Here is a 13,072-nt window from a genome sequence, read left to right as displayed (position 1 = left end):
GTTTTTGTTAGTTTTAAAGTAGAAGCGAGCTGAACCCACTTATAGGTAAAAGGAAAGGGGGTGCTGAAGAGCAAGGATGGAAGAAATGAATGGGGGGGAAGGCAGGACTATAAGGGGGGACAAAATTGACCTACAGTCCTCCTTTGTGATTTAAAATAACAGGCCTTTTAGAGGCACATGACTGAATTAAAAATCGAAAGACAATGAAGTCCTAAAAAAATCCTTGAGTCAATATTTTTTGAAATAAATCAACTATATCTTCCTTTTAAGAAGTATTAAAAACATCTAAATAATGACTGTAAACAATTGTTGAGATGAATTATATCCGGGCTCTGTACTAAGGGCCTTCCATTTAATCTGCACAATATTCTGATAAGGTCAGTACTTTCATTGTGCCATTTTACAGATGAGAGGACAGGGGTATGGAGAAGTTAGGTAACTTCTAGAGTTACATAGTTAGTGGGTGGAGGAGCCAGGATGTGAACAGAGGCAACTGGACTGCCTGCATTCTTAGTCCCTATGTATACTGCTTCCTGATTTGATTTCCTCAATTGACTCTTGACCACTAACCCAAGTAATATGTTTGTGGATTTTATATCAGGGAAAGAGGACTATATCTAAGGAATGTATTTCCCAAGAGGGCAAATACTTTAGACAGAGACCCCGTCTGGAGGAAAGGCTTATTAAAAAAGAGTTACTCCAAGCCTTGCCTGGCTGGAGGAGAGCAGCCTTCTGGATGCAGCTGTCCTAGCAGATCTTGCATCCGCAGGCCCTGGTAGATAGTTGAGCAAAGAACATGACTTCTAGGACTGTGCAGATTAGTCAATACGGTGCGAAAAAGAAAAAGCTCGGGCCACGTCCCGTTGCCTCAAAATAGCGTGTGCCAACAGCTCTCTTCCAATAGGTAGAGACCAACCTGGAGCAGCTGCTCCCTGTGGAGGTGTTAAGTTGTGAAGACACCTGTGTGCGTCTAATTCTAGCCCAAACGAGTCTCCTTCCAGCTCATCAGGGTGGGGAGAGAATTTACCTACATGGAGATTACTATTTCCAGTAGAGTGATTTGTCTGTCATTTCCTGTAGAGATGCCTCCCCTTCAATGCTTTTTTTAATGGAGGTATGATTTACACACAATAAAATATATGCATATTAAGTGTTCGGTTTCATGAATTTTGACATTTTTTATCCCTGCGAAACGACTAACCAAAACAAGAAAATCCCCTTTGTTCCTTTGCAGTCGTGTCCCTGCCGTCTATAGGTAACTGCTTGCAGACTTCTGTCCTCATTGATTCGTCTTGCCCGTTCTTGTATTTTGTATAATGAAATCATACGGAGACATCCTGTTCTGTCCGGCTGTGTTGTGGTATATTCCTACAGTGGAACACTACTCAACGATGAAAAAGAATGAACAGTGACCCACAACAGCATGGATGAATCCCCGTGAGAGCCGTGCATGGAAGTTTGCAGGATTCGTTTCTTGTTTCTTCACATTACCTTTGTATCTTAGAAACAAGGATGACCCACAAAATCACCTTCTTCTACTCGCCTATCATAGGGCACAACTGTCAACTTCATTTTTTCCCCTTCTAATCTCTTATAATAAAATATCATGTCTTTAGATGATACTTCATTTATAGGCTATCATAATGATTTTTTAAAGTGATTTTAAGAAAAGGAGATATGTTAGATGTTACACAGTATTTTTTAGTATTTTCAAATGTCAGAAGGAGTAAAAGAAGGAAGGAAGCGGATCCAGCCTCTTATGGGTGGCTGTCCAGTGGGCCCTGGATGTTCATTTCATGACTGCTACGTGCTGCGTGCTGTGCACTTTTCATTGTCATGGGAGAGAATGGTAGGAAAACTATCCCCACAAGAAAACAGCTTTTCTTGGCAAGTGAAATATGACTTAAGGAGCCAGAACTGGAGACATACGGTACTATGAATGAGAGCTGTGTTACTTCATTGGATCTGAGTCCAGGCGCTATTTACACTGCAGCATATTCAGCACCAGATTGTTAAATCTTAATACTGAAACAGTGCATCATTTTAATATTTTTGTTCTGTTTATTCCCTGTTTTCAAGCATTATGTCAAGCATTGCGCATTCATTTATTTCATCTTGGACAGGACGTGCCCTGACCAGAAAGTTCATTTCCTATTATTGGAACATCCCCCGATAGCTGTAAACCATCATTTTGTGAAGCTTTTAAAAGGTCACTTGGGTATACAGGTGTTTTCCCTCTTTGAGGATAAAAAATGTTTTTTGAAAGAACAGTATAGTTGGACTCACCTGTATTGTCAAAAATAAAAATGCTGTTTGTCTTCTATCACTAAAACATAGCTGTTTTTTGTGTGTGACAGTTTCTGACATCCTGGAGACCGTTAGATTTTTCATAGCATGCGAAAAACTTGTGTTGCTCTGTTGTTTGTGAAATGGATTCCTCTTTATTTTTTTCATCAATGTTATGTATGCCCTATGCACCAGATCAGACGGGTCCATCTGAGGAATAATTTAGCATTTTCACCACATGTTGCTGAAGTTGTCCCATGAATCTTCCTATAACAAGGGTGTTCCTAAAATCATGCTCTACGCAGCCCGGGTTTGACCAGGATTTTCATTCTTTCTCCATTGTTACACGTGTTTACCGTATGCAGCAGGAAATCCACAGGGAAAGGGGACCATGGTCCCTCTAAAAAGAGCTGAGGAATTAAAAAAAAAAAAAGAAAAAGGAAGCTGAAGGGATCTTTGCTATTTCTGATCTGTGGTCAATCATTGTGCTATTGGAAAACAAGCCTCTGCCTGGCGAGACGCGGATCTGGAAGTGAACTCTAACTGCTCCATCAGCTCCCAGTGCCGTTCGCACGGGGAATCACACCACAAGCAGGATGTGACTGTGTGTGTGCTGAGCCCACACACAGGAATCTTCTTGTACAATTCAAAACCGAATCTTATATTTACTTAAGGCTTCCTTTTTTTATTTTTTATTTTTTTTGTCTATGAAATCAGCAGTCCGGTATATTTAGCATCAGTCTTAAGTTAGAATGTAAAACAAGACTTTGGGGGAAGGAAGTAACCGTATGGTTTTCTAAGTAATTTAAGAAACAGGAAAACATAAAAGAACTGATTGTCCATGATGAAGCCTCATCCTTTCCTTCTCATCTTCCTGTATAGTTAACTCACTCAATGGTCACCCAGAAAGAAATAGGTTGTTGCACTGGGTCGTAAAATATCACTGAGTGGGCCTTGAGTGTTGACTATTGAATGACCTTCTTAACATTGAACAAACAGTGGGAAGGTTTAATAAATGGCAGGTATGTGTTTATTGTATTTTTCTTCTCTGTGCAGGAATAATCAAGCTGGGGAGGTGGAACCCTCTCCCCCTCAGTTATGTGACAGATGCACCTGATGCGACAGTGGCCGACATGCTGCAAGATGTCTATCATGTTGTGACGTTGAAAATCCAGTTACAAAGGTGGGTGTCCCTGAGCATCTGCCCTTCCTTACTCTCGGAGCTGCTCTGTTGATCGTGGAGTCACCACAGAGATCAGCATGTCCCATCTTTGTTAATTTCTAGACACTGGATGAAATGAAAAAAGGCGAGAGAGGAGGGAAGGAGGGGCACTTCACCGGCATCTTTATAGTCCGCATTCCAACTGTTTTATGTTTTGTTTTCAGAAGCAGTGAAGTGGTAACCTAGGGGAAGCCTGATAAATCATTAAAAATCTGCAGCCCTTGAAGGGGAACTTTCCACAGCCCCTAATTTAATGGGTCCTCTGGTTAAATGCTTAGCACGTAGTATTTGAAGAATAAACACCTCTGTCGTTTCAGGTTTGTGTTGTGAGGGGTGAGTTTTGTGCTTGTGTAGCAGGCTTACCAAGAAGGTGCTAGCACTGGACATCTTTTTCTTCCCTCTCTGGTGGCCCACAGAGATTCTGGGAATGCTTTCTTTCCTTTTTTTCCCCCAGATACAGCATCCAGAGCAAATTATGCCCTAAAGAATTTAGAGGTTCTCTGTAGAGTCTTGTATGTGAAGAGCCTGCAAGTCATGTGATATAAGGGAAGTTATCCTTTAGGGTAAAGGTTTCAATTCGCCCCTTTTGGAGAGTTTGTACTTTAATAGGAACCCAACATTCCCATCCTTGTCTAGGAATGCTTTAGTGTCTTCTCTTAAAAGTTATATTTTGGTTAGGAAAGTAGCATCTCTGAATTGTTCTATGAGGGTGAAGGGTGGGCCTTCAAGCTTCAAATCTGACGGACTATTCGTTTACGTTTAACCTTAGGAATGTCCAATAATTAAATTGGTATTATGGAAGTTTATAGTCACACTACATGCCATTTCTATCAGCAGGTTTGAGAAATCTTATTTTAAAAAATCAGCATTTCTTTGTATCTGAAATGACTCTTTTTTTCAGGCTAATGTGATAACCAACATAAGGAGACAGCAATGGGCTCTATCAAGGTCCTGGAGAAGCAGTTCTGCTCCCCTCCCTCATTCACGGCCTCCTTAGGCCCATTCTTGAGCGGTCCTGACACTGGCGCAAGACCAGGGAGTGGCGGTGGCATTGAGGCCGTTTAGTGAGGTTTGCATGGCCATGTCGTTCATTCTTGCTCTGTTTTCCAGTTGTTCGAAGTTGGAAGACTTGCCTGCGGAGCAGTGGAACCATGCCACAGTCCGCAATGCCTTAAAGGAACTACTCAAAGAGATGAACCAGAGCACATTAGCCAAAGAATGCCCTCTCTCCCAGGTCAGTATTCTGGGGTTCTGGGAGATGTGGAAAGCCACTGGTGGCCCATCTAGTAGGAGGGACACCACTGCTTAGACAGCTGTCGTCTCTGTCTTTTATTTATAGTCACACCACGTTTTAGGTGGGAAAAACGTGGAGATTGTGGTGCTTTTTATTGTAGAAGTTATCATTTATTGAGAGTTTTGATGTAATGGGAGTATATTAAAATGTTTTACATTCACAATCTTTAATGTCTCACATATATCAAAAGAGGTGGGTATCAGTGTCTCCGTTTTATAGATCAAGAAATCAAGGCTCAGAGAAATACTTTACTTGCTGCAGCTTACTCTGTTGGCTAAGTGGCCAGTTGAGACCCTAATCCACACCTCCCCTCCCAAAGCTCTGGCTCCAGATCGTTGCTTTACTTGGTCAATGACATGAGTGAGCCATGCAAAGCTTATCTTAATTTATTCACATTTCTTTATTGAGCCTTTTCTCTGTCTAGTAGAAAGGGATGATCTTTAGGTCATACACATTTGTGGAGATTTTATAGTGAATTCTCCATGTGAGAATGCATCATGAGAAAAAGTAATTTTCCATTTTTAGTGAACTGATCATAAACTAAAGAGATTGAGAGGATCAAAGGAAGGACAGCAGAAGAAAGGGCTTCTTTTCCATTTGCGTCACGAGTGATGGCCCCACTTTTTCTAATGCTGAGATGATGTTTTGGTGGCTATGGGCAGTGGCTTAGGACTGCTGTGAAATGAAGTCAAGTTGACATTATTTAAAGCCATAACTGGAAATCCATTTCCTGGCATGAGTTGCAACACTTGATTTAAGACAATAGACTACATGTCTATGAAGTTCAAGGGAAGGTGGCAAGAACCATAGAGACTTGATGCACCCTGAGTTGTGTTCTAGAATAATGGGTCTTCGGGGGAAGCAGGAAGCCTAATGTTTAAGAACATGCATTCTGGAATCACTTAGATCTGGATTCGTGTCCTGGCTTACAAGCCTCTATGACCTCACCTTTATGAGCCTATTTCTTTGTAAGAAAACCAGGATAGTAATAGTTCTGTCATAAATGAGGAGTAAATGAGATAAATCACATAAATTCTTGGCTTGGTGCCTGGCATGCAATGATGCTCCATAGACAGTATCAGCTATTATTATTGAGACATGATATTGTTGGTGGGCACTGAATAATTTTTATGTGTGTCTTAAGGAGTGTTTTGGAACATGCATCCTCTGAAGCAAAGCATGCTGTTAATATTTTTCCTTCCAAAAAAAATCAAGGAGGCATGCTGCTGAGTAGTTGGCAGCTAGATAGAAAGGGGCAGTGGTAGTTCTTGACCATCACTTATGTGCCTGTTCTTGTGCTTACACCTTTCATGCAGGCCATTTCAATACCTGCATATAGGTACAAATGTAGGGGCTAAAGCTTGTTGCTAGAATTTTAATTTACTTCATTGTGGTTACTTATGAAGTTAAAAGAATAAATATTTTGAATTATTCTAATCATATGCAGGGACTGGATAAAGAACAATTTTGGAGGGGCTGGCCCGGTGCTGCAGTAGTTAAGTTTGCATGTTCCGCTTCAGTGGCCCAGGGTTTGCCAGTTCGGATCCTGGGTGTGGACATGGCACCGCTTGGCAAGCCATGCTGTGGTAGGCGTCCCACATATAAAGTAGAGGAAGATGGGCACGGATGTTAGCTCAGGGCCAGTCTTCCTCAGCAAAAAGAGGAGGATTGGCAGCAGTTAGCTCAGGGCTAATCTTCCTCAAAAAAAAAAAAAAAGAAAAGAAAAGAACAATTTTGGAAAAAATTTTAATCATTTGTCCTGAATTTCACTGTTAGTCACAATTAACTATCTCTTGGATTCACATGGAAGTCAAAATGGGCTTTGCCTGGAGGGCACAAGCTCCTAACTTAATATCACCAGTTCAGAATTTTATCTAGGGTTTTTAAGGCCTATGGGAATTTGGTCAAAACTGATCTGTTGTGATTCTCAAGTTTGGTAATAACTGTAAAATGTGATGAGAGACACATGAGGAGAGAGAACCCCATCGTGAGCTGAGGGCCCAGAGCTCTAAGCTCAGTTCTTTTCTGTTGCGTGTGTGATTCTGGGGCAGGTCCGTCTACTCCCAGCATCTCATTAAACTCATCTATAAACTGGGCATGATTGCATCTACACACTTCACTTAATTTGCAGAGTTGTCTTGAGGTTCACGTGAGATCATTTTTATCCCTACCTTAAAAACCCCCCTTTCCCCCCTTTTTCTAGTCTCATTGCTTTCCCACCTCATTCCCCAACCTAAAAAGTTCTTTCTCGTCCCTCTTACGTTTGATCCTATGGATTCTACAGCTTCGATATCTGAAATCTTCCTCCTTTGTGGCATTGCCTTGCTCAGACTTACATCACCTCTCATCTGAAATATTGTAAGTCGTCATGTGTCACAACCTTTCTCCTGCCACCTGCTTCTCCAACACTGATACTGTGCTGTTTCCTGTCTCCAAGCCTCCATGACCCCCTGCCCAGCCTGTAGCAAGTACCGAGGGCACAGCAGAGCCAGTGAGAGGCGTCAAGATGACATGTCCAGCCTGATTTCCCACCAGAGCCCCTTCCTCCCTCTACCTGCACCCACTCTGTGCTCCAGACACACGGAATTACTTATTTTGGAACATTTGCCACGGCTCATACTTCACCAAAATATTCCCGACGGTGGGAGAAACAGAACTAGTCCCCTTGTATCCTTTGCATTACAAGGCTAACAAAACAACTTCTTGTGTTTTTTAAAAAATTTGTGCAAAGTTTATATTCTACTCCATATACCTGTGTTTTTGATATTTTTTAAAGTGCCATAAAAATCACTTTACTGGTTAAATTATTACCTTGCTTCTGTCCATGTGAGATTGGCCCTCCAGGGAGATGTACTGTGTTAATCTCTGGCTTTGGAAGCCCCGCACACAATGCTGGTGACCCTGGAGTCCTTCAGTTTGATGCTTGCTTTTGCATACGTGATTTCTCCTGACTAGCATGTGCTGCTCTTTTCTACTTGATAAAAATCATCTTTCAAATTCCAGCTGGAAAGTCACAGCTGGTGAAGTACCCCGAGCTCCTGGGTGGAGCAGTTGCTGCTTCTGCTCTTAGTAGCCGTTTGTACACACCCCTGTCACAGCACTTCTCACAGCCTGTTGTCAGTGTTATCCAAGTTCCCATGGCTGATGGACTGCCCACAATAGCCAAAGCCATCTCTTGTTTATCTTCGTGTTCTCGGCGTTCAGCACAATGTATGTCTTGCACGTAGTTGTTATTCTAGTGTAGGAGTTCTCAACTTTGGCCCTATTGTCCTTTAGGGCTGGATAATTCTTTGTGGTAGGAGGCTGTCCTGTGTATGGTGGGATGTCTAGCAGTATCCCTGGCCTCTACCCCCTAGATGCTGGTAGCATGCCACCATCCCCCCTCCCCCACAGTTTTGACAGCCAAAATGTCTCCAGACATTGCCAAATGTCCTATGAGGGGAGTAAAACCCATCTTGGTGGAAAACCACTGCTCTAATGTGTTTTATAAATTAAATATAAATTTTTTTTTAGAAAGTCCTGTAAAATTTTATCATTTGTGCAGTGTTCTTGGAAGCTCTAAAATATTTTCCACTAGGAAGTGAATACAGTAATTTGGTGGTTGACACCCGGTACATTTTCAAACAGGAGCTCAGTTCTGTTCCTTACATTTGGGGTGATTTGATTTAGGCTTTTGGTATGCTGTGTGATTACAGAAAATCTTACTGGAGTAGTCCTTCTCAGCCAGCATGGACATGTAATGGGGGCTCCAGCATTAATCCGACAGTTATTAACCATAAACGTTCCAGATTATTCACTTATTGCATAGCTAGATTGCATTTCAATGTGGAGGAAAGCTCACCCATTTTGTTGGTGGTTGTCAGAGAGCAGGTGCATCCGTTTTTTTTAAGTTCAACCTATGTAATGTGAAAAAGAGTACATTTTTATTCTAAGAAGGTGAAGCAGTAATTCAAACATGTATTCCACCAGCATTGCTGGAGTCCCGATTGAGAGTCAGGTCCTTTATGGTGGGCTGGGGAGAGAGTGGTGAAGATGAGAGAGGGATTACGCTTTGAATTTAGGAGGAAGGGAGTGAAGCACCTAATACTACTACTTCAAAGGAGAAAGGTAGGTTATTGGGTTATTTATAATAGTCTCAGTTCATGAGTAAAAGATACCTGTTTTTGAAATAATTCCTCCTTATTGCCCCTAAACCAAACCATATTAGGTATTTCCTCATTCAAGTTTGGCAATTGCATAAAGGAATGATTCAGTGGCTAGTATATATTTTCCTGAAGATCCCAGTGGTCCACAGTTCAAAAGAGCAGCCTTGAAGGCAGAAGAAAAGAGTGGGAAAGTCCATAAGAGGGCAACAATTGTAGGCTGAGGCATATATATTTAAAGGGAGGGAAGTCATGATTTAGCTATTCTCTTGACTGGCCAGATGTTTAGAAAGTATAGGTTGTGTTTGTGTCTCTGTGTATTTATTTTTGATTTCACCTTTCAAAATGTGTTTAACTGTTGAGACTCTCTTCCTTTTCCTCTGATGTTCCCCTGAGTCACCACTTCCAGCATCTTCCTTTGCCACATAGTCTGTCCCTGAAGCATCTTACTTTATCATACCTTAGGCACAGGTATCCCTTATTCAATGGTCTTTTCCAACTGTTCCAATATGAAAACATTATGAACACATCTTTTTGTGTCTTACCGTTTTTTACTTGAGGACGAAACCGCAGGTCCTCAGGGTTTTGATCCATTAAAATAAGTAAAGCTAACAGTTTCTGCCTTATCTGCCTCATAGGTTGTGATGATGAGCACATGGAATGATTAAAGAGATAGTCTTGTTCACTGAAAATGGCAATGAAAGAACAAGTAGTTTGCAAATGCGTGCACCTGCCATTGTCCCCCTGCGCCACCCCCAATGTGTTCTCTCAAACTGTAGACATGTTTAAAAAATTTTTGTGTGTGGTAAAAATACATAACATGAAATTAATCATTTTAACCATTTTAAAGCTTACAATTCAGTGGCATTAATTGCATTCACAATGTGTGTAACCCTCACCCCTATTGATTTCTAAAACTTCTTCATCACCCCAAACCGAAAGTCTGTTAACCATTAAGCAGTAATTCCCCCACCCCAACCCCTGGTAACCTCTCTTCTATTTTCTGTCTCTGTGAATTTGCTTATTCTAGATATCTCATAAAGTAGAATCATAGAATATTTGTCCTTTTGTGCTGGCTTATTTCGCTTAGCACATAGATATGTTTTTAAAGCAGCTCTGTCCTATGCCCCTGGTTGAGGTTTTGTTTGCCAAATATTTGAGGAACAAAATGACAGAAGTTGCTGAACCTTGAAAGTGTTACTAGATTTCCAGTCTGATGGTGATATAGTGTGTATACAACTTTTTAAAGGTGTACACTGTAGGATAATTATTTCTGTCACCTAAGGAAGCCTTGCCCATGGGGTCAGTAAAGAACTAACTTAAGTGTACAATATGCCAAAATAATTGGGCCATTAGAGAGACCCAAATTGATTGAGTGCTCATCTGCAGACAAGTGGCTGGTAACTGCATGGGCCAGCGTTGTGTTAACCAGTTGCCAGCTGTCCATTTGGTTTAATCTTAAATTTACGTATGTAGTGGGGATGCATCCGGTTTCGTGTTAACCAGTTGCCAACAGTTCCTTTCAGTTATTTTCACATGAGGTTGTTTTAGTTTGAGGTCCAGCCTCGTGAACTCATGTTGAAGGAGGCTCACGAGTGACAGCTTAAGAAGAATTCCTAACCTAGTAATGGAGATAATCACATCAAATGATCACGTGGAGGGGAGAGAGCTGATCTTTGTTGCCTTCACATCTTGTGCTAGGCCTTTTACAAATCATCCCTCCGAATCCTTGCAGCCCTCTGAGACAGGTATCAAGATCCCAATTTCACAGAAGAAGGTCCCACCATCAGATAAGCCATTCAGTGACTACTTGGGAGAGAAGCTCTCAATGCAGTCGTTTCATACTCCAAAGCCCAGAGGAAGGGTTTCTTTCAACTGAAATGGCAAAAGTTTTCAATTCTGATAGCATAGCTCAGAAAGGGATGGGAGAAGGCTGCCAAATGACATTAAGTGAATTTTCCGTGACAAATTCCTCCAAATCAGCTTTTTCCCTTTACTAAATACTTAATTGAAGTATCATTATACTCATGTTTATTATGTTTTTTAGTATATCACAAAGCAGAATGAAAAGGTTGAAAACGAGCAAAGAATGCATGTATTATTCATAGCCTGCGTCGCGCTGTCTCCTCCATGTTAACGTGGAAAGGGAGGCACAAGACACCAACTCCCCCTGACTCTCACGCCAACTCCCCCCAACTCTGGCAGTCTTCCTGCTTAGACAGGGCTTTCTCACTGACGGAACGTGTAACTGTTCACTTTGGATTAAAGTGTTCTTTTGTGTAGCCAGTGTATTGTGTATCTGCAGCTTAGCTACTCTTCGTATAACGTTGCTGTTCAAACAAATAAATCTCACTAAGCCAAGGGGAATGCTGTGAAGGATATCCAATTATTTTATCTTTCTTTTTAGGGGGAGGAAAAGGGGATGCTCGGATCTTTGTCTTTCCAAATGTATTGTGCAAATCATCTTAACCTGTGTTTATTGCTTTGCTTTTCCTATTAAGTTTTAAATTGCCTTTAGGTTCCTTAGTTTTCTCTGATTCTAAACTCCTTAATTAACTCATATAAGGGGCCTGAGGTCACAACATTGTTTTATTTTTTGTCACTTTGCTTCTTGCTTTGTCTAAAGAATTGGTTGCAGAATCTGCTATTGAGCTGGTGCTAGCAGTGGAGGTGGTGGTGAATATTTCCTTCCTTTCGTTAATGAGTTTCCCTTCTTCAGAGACCCGTGAAATAGTGCGGCCCGGTAGTGGTGTCTTTGAGATGCGTCCCACTGCGATTTGACTTAGGACAAGATACTTCTTCATTCTGAGCTTCTGGGCCCTCAGTTTGGAAAATGGAACCCTACTTATAATCACAACTGACATCTATTCTCTGGGCTAGTGAAAAATAAACAAGTGAGTTTAAAATTTGTCTCAGAAAGAGAAAAGAAAATTTATTTTTACATAAGGCAATCTATTCAGCTATAGTAAGTATTACTAACGGTGTTATAATGTTCTCTTTCTGTGTGGCTTAGGGCAAATTCCAATCAGCTAGTAAACTCTGGAGTAACTCATTCTGATGTATTTTAATTCCTCAACTAACTTACTAAAAAAAAATAATTTTCAAAGATAAGTAGAAAACTATGTGTCAGAGTGACTGAAGACGAGGAAACCTAGATTTTATCCCCCATCTAAAATCTTCATATTTAAAATTTCACAATTGATTACAAAGAGGTCTGAAACTTTCAAAAAGTTTCTGTAGTTGGGAAGCCGTTAAATCTTTGTATTTATTTTAATACGTAATATTTTTCATAAAATAGCTTTGCTTACAGTCACTGTCCGTGTCGTCTTTCTGGCTGTGACTGAGAGTCTAAAGGGGCTGCCTCAACTGCCCATTGTGTGTACCCTCCTCCTTTCTTTCTCACAACCCAGCACTGTGAGAAGTGGAGCATGCTTAGCAAATGCAAAGTCATTTTAATGTAGCCTGAATGTCCCTTTGTTTAAGTGTCAAAAATAACAATACACATATCTTTTGGGTTATTTGTATCAGTATTGCTTTATATTAACATGGATTCCCAGGAGTTGGTTGCATTATGGGTTGAAAAAGTAGACTCAGATCTTGTTCATTTATCAAAAAAGGTGTGTGGATCCAAAAAGTCCAATTGTATGGTTGCTCTGGAATTATTAGAAAACATATAAGACAACTGTAAACTACAGAATTGTATACATGTTTTAAAAAGCAGTAAATGGAAATGAGATATTTTTAGCAGGGTGGTAGGTGGAAGAGATTTTAATCATTACTCCTCCCATTTTGCAGCAACTATATCTCATCAGGTCTAAGATGCTATTGATTGTAAAATGCATCCCAATTTCAGTGACTTTAAAGTATTTTAAAAATGTGGCCATAGAAAGGATGAAATGTGTTAAATGCAGATTCTCTGTGTCCCAGGACCTCTGGAGAACATTGTTCCATGTAGAGTAAAAGTCAGCATGTGCTGGGTCTGTGTTAGCCTCATTCAGTTTTGTTTATAATGAATTGTTTTGATTTTTTAAAAATAAATTGACACTAACATTAAGATGACCTTGCACTATGTGTCAAGAATATTCTAGTGAGGCCTAGTGGTTCAGACTTAGGCTATCAGAATGTAAT

General features: G+C 40.7%; 1 protein-coding gene across 9 annotated transcripts in view; it reads left to right on the top strand.

Moving 5' to 3' along the window:
* The window catches only part of SATB2 (SATB homeobox 2), a 196,416-nt gene that overhangs the window by 87,742 nt on the left and 95,602 nt on the right, over positions 1–13,072 (top strand). For all 9 annotated transcript variants that reach the window (XM_070508306.1, XM_070508300.1, XM_070508301.1 and 6 more), the window contains 2 exons: positions 3,343–3,469; positions 4,619–4,742. In XM_070508306.1, the coding sequence (XP_070364407.1) occupies positions 3,343–3,469; positions 4,619–4,742 (251 nt within the window). The remainder of the gene's footprint in view (positions 1–3,342; positions 3,470–4,618; positions 4,743–13,072) is intronic.

Source organism: Equus asinus, chromosome 4 (genome assembly GCF_041296235.1).
Source record: "Equus asinus isolate D_3611 breed Donkey chromosome 4, EquAss-T2T_v2, whole genome shotgun sequence".
Lineage (NCBI taxonomy): Eukaryota > Metazoa > Chordata > Mammalia > Perissodactyla > Equidae > Equus > Equus asinus.
The sequence above is the reverse complement of the archived record's forward strand: the minus strand, read 5'-3'. Positions and strand labels throughout refer to the sequence as shown.